The sequence below is a fragment of the Xenopus laevis genome, chromosome 3S (genome assembly GCF_017654675.1).
Source record: "Xenopus laevis strain J_2021 chromosome 3S, Xenopus_laevis_v10.1, whole genome shotgun sequence".
In the NCBI taxonomy this organism is placed as follows: Eukaryota; Metazoa; Chordata; class Amphibia; order Anura; family Pipidae; genus Xenopus; species Xenopus laevis.
The window spans coordinates 30,867,694-30,878,487 of NC_054376.1; the positions used below are offsets into that span (position 1 = coordinate 30,867,694).

Consider the following 10,794-nt stretch of genomic DNA (forward strand, 5'->3'; position numbering starts at 1 on the left):
CCGTTCCTCCCAAACATAACTCTTTTTAATGGTTCTTCAGTTCCCTTTAATCAAACCCTGAATGTGTGTGTGCTCTTTCCACCCAAGCACTGTTTACATTTCGTTCCCTATACAATTCCTGCTGGAATGAGAAAAATTGAGTTAAGCGTCATGAAATTGGGAACAATGAACCAATCCTGTTTTGCAAATATGTAGCATACAGTAGCAGAATATTTCTTATCTCGGGGCACTATGTTCTTATCTTATAGCTGGAACATATAAATGAGTGGAGCAAGATGCCATAGTTCAGATCCCTCTAACTCCTCTTGGTTTTACATCAGCAAGTATGGCTGCATTGGTAAGTAATTAATATTTTGACCTTCCCCGGGGTTCTAGATATAAATGTCATGTGATACCATAAGAGAGAAATAATGGGGGAGGACCTGAAAAGATGTATTGCAAAAGTTGCTGGTACTGCGCCCAACATTTCTGTAAGTAATAAAAAATATACAATTTAATCAGTTGATGAAATGTTTTAGGCCATGTTCTTTCATGCTAGGGCTGAGTCAATTTATAGTGCTATTATTTGATATTGACAAGGAGAAGGTCAACAAAAGAACCCTAGGCCTCCTCTGCAAAAGGTTCATGAAATAGTAGGGATCCTCACAGCTAATGTTTTGTCAGAGCAACCAACCGCAATACAGCATTGCCTAAAATAGGAGACGAAGAGAAGCATGATAGAATTTGTCTGCGTGGGCTCCCTGGACCTCTTCTGGGGTCTGGAGGACTATACCCTACAGCATCTACATATTGGTTATTATATCTTACAGGTGGTACTCCAGTGTTATTTAGAAGATCTCACCTTCTGCCTTACTCCATAGAGCAGTGATCCCCAACCAGTAGCTCATGAGCAACATGTTGCTCCTCAACCCCTTGGATGTTGCTCCCTCAAAGCCAAGGAGAGGCTTATTTTTGAATTCCAGGCTTGGAGGCAAGTCTTGAGTGCATAAAACCTAGATGTACTGTCAAACAGAACCTCCCGTAGACTGCCAGCTCACATAGGTGCTATGAAATAGCCGATCACAGCCCTTATTTGGCACCCCATGAACTTGTTTCAAGCTTGTGTTTCTCCACAGCTTTTTTTACATCTGAATGTTGCTCAGGGTGAAAAAGGTTGGGGACCCCTGCCATAGAGAGTACTTGATTACCTTTTAGCATTAAATCAATCAGGGGGAGTTGACTTGAATGATGAAAGCCAAAGTCATCCCTTACCACATGCATCTTTTTTATGTTTAAAATATTGCATAGACCCTGTATAAAGAAATCTCGCCAGATAAGATATTCCCTTGTTCTTACAGATCCTGATTGTGGCTTTTTTGGGAATTTTTGTTAATACTCTACGTGCAGATGAGGTAAGAGGTTATCAATTTACTTTTGGCCCTTTCAGATATAATATGAAATATATTATGATTTCAACTCAGCATTAAATATATTCATTGTTAGGTTTTAATATACCAGAACATTTCCAGCCCTGACCTCAGAAGCCACCAGCTGTATTCTTTTAATTTGTTTTTCAGTAGAAAATATTGGGCCATATATTGTAATATTTTTAGGGCCAAAAACCTTTGTTTGTTTTTAACATATATCAAGAAGTTTTGAGTACATAAACATTAATCTTGATTAAAACAAACCAAAAGATATGTTGATAATCTTCAGTCCATTCTTTATACAGGTATAGGATCCCTTATCCGGAAACCCGATTTCCAGAAAGCTCTGAATTACGGAATGGCTGTCTCCTGTAGACTCCATTTAATCCAAATAATCCAAATTTTTAAAAATTAATTCCTTTTTCTCTGTAATAATAAAACAGTAGCTTGTACTTGTTCCCAACTAAGCTATAATTAATCCTTATTGGAAGCAAAACCAGCCTATTGGGTTTATTTAATGTTTAAATGAATTTCTAGTAGACATAAGGCATGAAGTCCCAAATTAAGGAAAGATTCATTATCCGGAAAACCCCAGGTCCCGAGCATTCTGGATAACAGATCCCATACCTGTATAATGCCTAGTCCACACAAATGAAGGAGGAAAAACTCCAGTCTCCAGTCTCCATTTCCAAATTGCTTCTTAGGGGCAGAAAACCCCAGAATTTATTGCAATGGCATACTACAATAATATTAATGCATTACACATCATGTTGACCTCTTTAAAGGGATACTGTCATAGGAAAAAAAGATTCATTATCCGGAAAACCCCAGGTCCTGAGCATTCTGGATAACAGGTCCCATACCTGCATAATGCCTAGTCCACACAAATGAAGGAGGAAAAACTCCAGTCTCTATTTCCAAATTGCTTCTTTGGGGCAGAAAACCCCAGAATTTATTGCAATGGCATACTACAATAATATTAATGCATTGCACATCATGCTGACCTCCTTAAAGGGATAGTGTCATGGGAAAAAAATATTTTTTCAAAATGAATCAGTCAATAGTGCTGCTCCAGCAGAATTCTGCACTGAAATCCATTTCTCAAAAGAGCAAACAGATTTTTTTATATTCAATTTTGAAATCTGACATGTGGCTAGACATATTGTCAATTTCCCAGCTGCCCCAAGTCATGTGACTTGTGCTCTGATAAACTTCAATCACTCTTTACTGCTGTACTGCAATTTGGAGTGATATCACCACCTCCTTTCCCCCCCCCCCCAGCAGCCAAATAAAAGAACAATGGGAAGGTAACCAGATAACACAAGATAACAGCTGCCTGGTAGATCTAAGAACAACACTCAATAGATAAAAACCCATGTCCCGCTGAGACTCATTCAGTTATATTGAGAAGGAAAAACAGCAGCCTGCCAGAAAGCATTTCTCTCCTAAAGTGCAGGCACAAGTCAAATGACCAGGGGCAGCTGGGAAATTGACAAAATGTCAGGCCCCATGTCAGGATTCAAAATTGAATATAAAAAAATCTATTTGCTCTTTTGAGAAATGGATTTCAGTGCAAAATTCTGCTGGAGTAACACTATTAACGGATGCGTTTTGAAAAAAACAAGTTTTCCGATGACAGGATCCCTTTAAGCACAGGGTTGTTACCAAAGCCAGTCAAGAAGGTCCATATAGTATTTCATTAATAAAACATGTGGCCACATAAATGCATGTGAGTCTAGCATTTTCTCTGTTTTAATATATGGAAACGTCAAACTAAGGAACAAATTTCTAAGTGCAGATTGTCATTGTTGCAGGCGTACCAGTACTATGAAAAAGGATGCAATGGGGAGACGGTGTACCACACTGTGAATATCAATGAGCAGGTCAAGATCGTAGTGTTCAATATTTACTCAGGAAAGCAGATGTCTAATGCAGTCTTTGATTACAGGCAGGTAAGTGTTTCCAAAGCAAATGAACATATCAGTGGAGCCAAACGTAATCTACAAAAGAGGTTCTAATGATATGGTACATCACATTTACTAGAAACAGTCAAGAATTGCTTTATGTTAAAGAGGTCAGTTCACTTGCCTCACAGCTTTTTTTGACAACCACTTGTAATGAACCTACTGAAACAGATAAAGTCAGATGAAATTTAAAAATCTTAAATTGTGGGGTTTCCATTGCAGTGATACCAGTGACATAACTAGATATTGCTGGGCCCCGCAGCAAATTATTTTTCAGGCCCTCAAAATGTTTAGAGGTTGATTTGTTTTACCAATATTTGTTGAAATTGTATATGAATTAGAGCCTCATGGAGGCCCTTTTGCCTCCTGGGACCCCCTGCAGCCACAGGGTCTGCAACGTCTATAGTTATGACTCTGAGTGGTACCCAAAGCAATGAATGGGATGGGCAGCATGAAGGCCAGTTAGCGTGGATAAGAAATTTGCTACTCTAGTTAATCCTGGAAACCCATTTGGAAGGCCCTCTAAGATTTAGGGTTTGCTGTTGTAGGTATTCTTGCAAACATGGGAGGATGGCTGATACACATGATACAAAATTATATAAAATATCCGATAGTACAACATGTAAAATATAGACCAAATCGTTTCATTGGTGAGTTGAACCTGTAATATAAATAGACTGCTTTACATAAATGTGGTACATCCACAAAATGCCTTATAGATTCTAATAGAATTTGACTTTTCCAGAAAATTTTCAGTGATTATTCTTTTATTTTTCTAGAATATAATTGCCTACCACATGCCATACCGAGGGATCTGCATTATCGCACACATGGATATTGCTACCTTTCCAGATCTTGGCATCTTCCAGAGGTTCGTCCAAACCAAAAGAGTAAGCCTTTGCTTGCATGTATTACTACTGATTCAGCAATTGTGTGGCTGTACATGTATAAATACATATATAAATACCATTATCTGAAAAGTCATTTACATAAGGAAAAACATACAATTTTATATCCTTCAATGCCTGTCATGTCATTGGTTACTCAGCTCGTATTAATCCTAACACCAAATATGATGCCCATTTTATTTGCCAATAGGAGAGGAAGGAGGAGATATCCAGACTGCTGAAACACTATGAAGTCACCAACCAGCAGGTTACGGACCTCTACCAGTTTGGAAGTGCAGTTCAAGGGCTATGCTGGGGAATTCCCACATATTGGGCTCGTGAAGACCCCAGTAAGTACATATGGATTAATAATTCTGACGGCAAATCATAATCTCTTGGATGGGCACTCGTGGATTTTGTAAAGACATGGTGTTGCAGAACTTACACTGCAAGGCTGATTACATCAATTGGGTGCATGTGGTTCTTGAAACAGATGATAAATCTTTATTTACAGAAATGTAGAACAAACTTCAGGAGTATAGTCATATATGACAGTACAAATGGTCAGCAATTACTCACGAACAGAGCTCCCAAAGTGTTTTCCTATCAGGGTCAGTGATCAACATGTGGGTTGGGTCTGTTTGGAAGTGTCCAACCTCACATACATGTCCTCCAAGTGCAACCTAGGTGGGAGCACATCTACTCCTAGGTCTGAGACTTCAGTCCCTGCTCTGTGGGTGGTACACCCAGTAATAATTATCCTCCTTGTTGGAGCTTTAGGCTGCTCACTAGTTACCCTAATCCTATCTCTCACACATGGAGTGCGCTATTAGCTATTTTCAACCTCAGCCAATGCTTTCACTTTCATCAACCTCTTGCACAGTTGGAATCCAAAATGAGGCTGAGCACGTGTTGACTTCTCCTTTTAAGGTAAGGTCACACTGGGAGATGCGGGGAGATTTAGTCGCCCGGCGACTAATCACATCTTCTTTGGGGTGACTAATTTCGCCTGAACTGCTTTCCCCTGCCTTCCGCCTGCTAGAATGAAAAATCGCCAGCGGCATGGCACTTGCAGCGCTTCGTTTTCCGAAGTCTCCCAAAGTTTCCACATGAGTGACCTTACCCTTAAAGACAAAAACAATGGCACCTCCTAGTCAGTTACTGAACTGCCAGAAAATATTTTAACCCAGTATAGGAAAATTGCTTCCCCACCCAAATTTAATTAGGACTCACTTAGCTGGCTAAAACTTAGGGAACTGCCTGAAAAAAGGGTAACTAACTAAACCTTTAGCCCCCTGCATAAGAACCAGCACACAGTAACCCTTTCACAGAATCCAAATTCACTCTTGATAAGACTCCAGCTGTAAAAGTGCTACAGGACTGTGGTGCTGGGAATTCTAAGCCAACCAAAGAGCATATATGCCAGAGTGATGTCCAAGAAAATTTGTAGTAGTTGCTTTGTATCTGTCTGGACTGGTTATATTGCTCACTTTAAATCATTAGTATTTAGTATGTGCTCTCTAGTGTAAAATCTATAAGCAAATCAGTGTTCTAGCGTATTTAGCCTGGATGAGTGGAGGTTTACTCCATTAACATTACATGTTCCATTTCCATGCTGCTGCAAATCTTTGAGTCTCCTATATGTGGCACCAGTGTGCTACATCTACATTATCCTGTGATTCTGGGAAAAACTTATGTATTTTGGGCAAATTGAGTTTTCATCTTGGTCAGGTAAAAACACAATGCACAAAACAACACTTTAACTATCAAGTTAAAACCTACCCCAGGGTGATATGGCATCACTCTGAATGTTACACATGTTACATTTCTGATACAGTGTTCGATTTCATAGTAATAATTACAATGTGTCCTTTCTTTCAGAGCCAAGAAGGGTGTTTGGAGCTGAAGGCTGTGCTGGAATTAAATTCCTCTTCATACACGTTGGTCTGTGCGCAGGATTCCATCTTTTCTAATATATTATACGGGGCCTGCATTCATAGCATCATACTTGCTATACATACTGTACATTCTATGTTCATCTTGTCCACAACTTATAAAAAAAGTTAATACATTGTAAGCTTTTGTCCTATTCATTTCGACAATGCACTAACTAAATCATATAAAGTAATACTGGAAGCACCGAAGCATTATGGGAAAGAATAAGCAAGGCTTTCAAAGGTTTCTCTTCTTTGAGGCATTGCCTTGTTGGCCTATTGAATTATAAAACTATAAACAGTCTGCTTTGCTTCTCATACATCCTTGCATTCGCTTCATGGCTCCCATATGGTATAAGACTTGTAGACAGCCTTTGCTTTGGGTGATTTTTTTGCACACATTAAGAAAATATTACCATTGTAGTAATTTCCTTTGTGTACATGACTAATTACTGTAGATACCATTTATTGTTTGCTATAAATGTGAGGTCTGAGCATGACTGAAGAGCAATCTATATATGTTCAGGGCAATGAATGATCTGCCTCGCTTTTATAACAGCGATTTGTCTTATCACTAGTGATTTTCACCATTCACCACACCTTTGCGCAGGAACAATGAAGAACTTGTACAATGGGAACCAATTGTACCAATTGTTGAATTTTACAATCTTAAAACGATACAGTCAGTATGAACTTAAAGAATTTTAAGAGGGTCCCATGAAATTGATGGGATCTTTCAGGCTTTAAATCCTTCACAAGAATTCAGTAATAGACAGTGCTCATTTATTAACGCATCACATAAGTGGACACAAAAGATTGTCTGCACCATCACGAGTGCGATCGCTAATACATTTGCGTGGTATTGTGCATAACACTGAGCTTATGCGATGGTTTTGTTTATGTGCTTTGCACAAAAGATTGGGCATTTATCTCTCAAACTATGCCGTGTTTGTGAGGGGCGTGGCTGGGGGCATGGCTACAATGCGCTTGCACTGCGGCCGTCGTAGATTTGCATCTGTATATGCGCAAAACTGCACCCGGGCAACAGCACCACAATTTTTACAACTACTTCTTCGTGGCGTAATAGTAACACTCTTCAAAATGCGCATTCCTGCCCAGCTACGCTAGTTTATTCGCATTTTTGCGTTTCATGTTGTTTGAAAGAGAATTTTATATATGTGTGCAGGGCCATACTGCTAAACTGGGTTCTGGCAAATACAATGGGGCTGCTGTTGGTGGGGATGTTTGTTAACTTAAAGGTGAACAACCCCTGTAAAGTGCAGATTAACCACGCCTTCCCCCCAACATGTTTATATTGACCAAGGTTCCTTTAAGAGTAGCAGGTAGGCTAAACACCTTTGCAACAAAACAAATATTAGCGCAGACACAAACGCAGATGCGGCACAGTGAGCACAATATGCGCAACATGTAACGCAACTAATTAAAGCAGAGTGTTCAAACATGCGCAAAACTAATTCTTACCGTTGCGGTATCTTCCTGTGTGCACAATTTATTATAAGCATTGTGACAGCTGATACGCAGTTTCACGCGTCGCACCTGTCTGCGTCTACATTAGCGCACAAATCGAACTTTTAAGATATCATGTGCTACATTATTAAATACTCGCATGCGCTGGACAAATGTCAGGCCTCTGCAATCTTTTTAGAGCTGCACTGTGTTAATAAATGAGCCCCATTATTTTCTATCATAGTTTAGGAGGAGGTATGTCTTATTTATTGTATTTCACCATACAGTCATAGGGTCACATGTTAACTTCAGTAGTGAATTCTGTGAGTCTGAGAAGGAAGGAAAATCTACTCTCTAGTTCACTGCTGTCTGGGTTTTTCCGGTAAGTGATTCAGTAATCCTACACAATACATCACAGGGGCCAGACTATATGAAAATAATGATGCCATATGTAGAAGCCTATGGAAACTTTGTGTGGTCTGGGGGTTATAAAAGTTCCCTGGAGAGCTGCATTTGGCTGGTGGACAGCCCAGTTGGACAGCTCACTAGTTTATATTGGTGTATTTCTTGATGACATGAACTGTGCAATGTAGCAGAAACTAAGAACTAGGAGAAATACTGTATGATGGCTATGCTGACTTGTTACTTATATTTATCAAGCTGAAACACGTGGGTTTGCTGGCATTAATAGCATCTTTAAAAATAAGTATATATATATATATATATATATATATATATATACACCTATGAACTGGTTGTATGTACAGTATTATATTTGTATTTGTATACTGCTTCTCGTATATGCATCACTGTACATTTAAATATTACATTAATTATTTTTACAGATTGCATTAAAATATATGTCTACTCTATACACAATCGCATTCAGGATTAAAGGGAAACTGTCATGAGAAAACATGTTTTTTCAAAATGCATCAGTTAATAGTGCTGCTCCAGCAGAAATCTGCACTGAAATCCATTTCTCAAAAGAGCAAATGGATTTTTTTAATATTTAATTTTTAAATCTGACATGGAGCTTGACATATTGCCAGTTTCCCAGGTGCCCCAGTCACTCTTTAGGGTGAAGACAGACGCTAAGATTCCAGGGAGATTAGTCACCCAGCAACAAATCTCCTCTTCTTCTGGTTACTAATCTCCCAGAAAAGCCTTCCCGCCGGCTAGAATGTAAATCGTCATCGGGGTGGCACTTGGAGTGCTTCGTTTTCCGAAGTCGCCTGAAGTTAACCCTCAGCAAAACGGTCAACACGACCTATAGGTAACTTTTAATATACATTCATATTTTGAAAAGTAGTTTTTTAGTGTCAGTATCACTTTAAGAGACACAAAAGTCTGGAGGCCCCTGGCCTATAGAGCCTGCAATATGTTGTAGACATCTTGAAATTACAAATGATTTACAGTGTGACACAAATTATATCACTAAACACTGCTTATTACTGATGACATCACTATTTACCATTTATAAGGGTATATTTTACAGCATATTCATGGCTCTTATTGGTGTTTTGATATGATGTACTGGTATGGGACCTATTATCCAGAATGCAGAGGACCTGGGGTTTTCCTGATAACAATTCTTAGTCTACTAGAAAATCATTTAAAGATTAAATAAACCCAATAGGCTGGTTTTCCCTCCAATGAGAATTAATTATATCTTAGTTGGGATCAAAGACAAAGTACTGTTGTTATTATTACATAGAAAATTTAAATCGTTTTGAAAATGTTTGATTGAGTTCATGGGAGACAACCTTCCTGTAATTCTGAGATTTCTGGATAATGGATCTCATGCCTGCACCTTTATTTTAGGATAAGGGCAGACAATTCACTTTCCGCTTATTACACTCAATGTTGAAGTGCTAAAGCTGTATGATAACCCTTTTTAGGTGCAAGGCGCTAGACAGTTATTAGGCCATGGAAAAAAATAAACACATTGGGGCTCATTTACCAATGCTGGGCAAATCTGCCCATGGGCAGTTCCTATAGCAACAAATCAGTGATTAGCTTTTTAGCTGCAAGTAGAGCAATGAATGCAGCAATTTGATTGGCTGCCATGGGTTACTGCCCATGGGCAAATTTGCCCAGTGTTGATAAATGACCCCCATTGAATCACTGCTGATGACATCATGTTATAGTCCTTGGGAAGATTCCACAGCATGACAATTAGATCCCAGAAGTCTTATACCTGCCCACCATTACAATCGTTCTGTTAAAATAAAAAAATCCATGAAGAAGTTACAGGGAATTACCTGGTAAGGGATCAGTGTTCCACAACAGGTGACCTGAGAAGCTTTACATCTTTTCCCAAAGGGGCACTCACACAACAAATGCAATGTGCAAAAACTTGTGAATTTTCTTGAGCTCCTAGCAATTGTTTGAGGACAAGGCACTACCCAACCCATAACTATGACAGGTATCAGAGAGAACTAAATAGATCTATATGGAGATTAGTAGCTAAAATGAACACTAGATACTGTTTTAAGCACATTGTGGTCTCACCCATTATGTGCATGTAATTTCTATTAATGTAGAAAGCTTCATAAATAACAGGATTTTCAGTGTGTTCTGTGCACATTCCTTAGAACAGGGATACTCCTTGATAAGGACAGAGATTGGACAAAGTCAACAGAAAATCCACACAATAACATTAGAAATCGCTGTATAATTATGAGCTTGGCGATGTTAACAAAAGAGCTGATCTCTCCCTAATATGTCACGTTGAGGTGGGCGATATCAGGCTGATCCGATCGTGAGCCTAGGGCCCAATGATTGTATCAGAATGGAAGCAATACGTGTGGTCTGATCGCAGGACCGCATCAACGAACAGATGGGGCCAATATCCGATGGGATTTTATACCTTGCCTGATTGACATCTGCCAGACTTTCGGGCCAGATATTGAATGGGACGCCGTCAGATGGCCCCACACACGGCCAATAAACTGCCGACTTGGTCTGTCTACAGCTTTTTTATTTTTATACTATATGACCAAAAGCATGTGGATACCTCACTGTCCAACCTCTCAATTGAAAACCTCTTTTTACTGCTCAAACATACTTTACTCTCTACTCTTCTGAGCAGACTTCCCAACTGATTACATTGCTGGTGGGATATATGCATTCA

At 39.2% G+C, this 10,794-nt stretch overlaps 1 protein-coding gene across 1 annotated transcript; it reads left to right on the forward strand.

Annotated features, from left to right (window-relative positions):
• The first annotated feature begins 240 nt into the window (after positions 1–240).
• Positions 241–6,334, forward strand: LOC108712460 (gastrokine-3). Its single transcript, XM_018254668.2, has 6 exons — positions 241–337; positions 1,338–1,391; positions 3,221–3,358; positions 4,150–4,260; positions 4,469–4,607; positions 6,139–6,334. The coding sequence occupies exons 1-6, from the start codon at positions 326–328 to the stop codon at positions 6,228–6,230; spliced, it is 546 nt and encodes a 181-aa protein (XP_018110157.1). The 5' UTR covers positions 241–325; the 3' UTR covers positions 6,231–6,334.
• Positions 6,335–10,794: the final 4,460 nt, after the last annotated feature.

Excerpts from the sequence above, each read along its gene's own strand:
- LOC108712460 (XM_018254668.2), top strand. Across the intron at positions 1,392-3,220 it reads ATACTCTACGTGCAGATGAG|GCGTACCAGTACTATGAAAA; the intron begins GTAAGAGGTTAT and ends TCATTGTTGCAG. Across the intron at positions 3,359-4,149 it reads CAGTCTTTGATTACAGGCAG|AATATAATTGCCTACCACAT; the intron begins GTAAGTGTTTCC and ends TTATTTTTCTAG.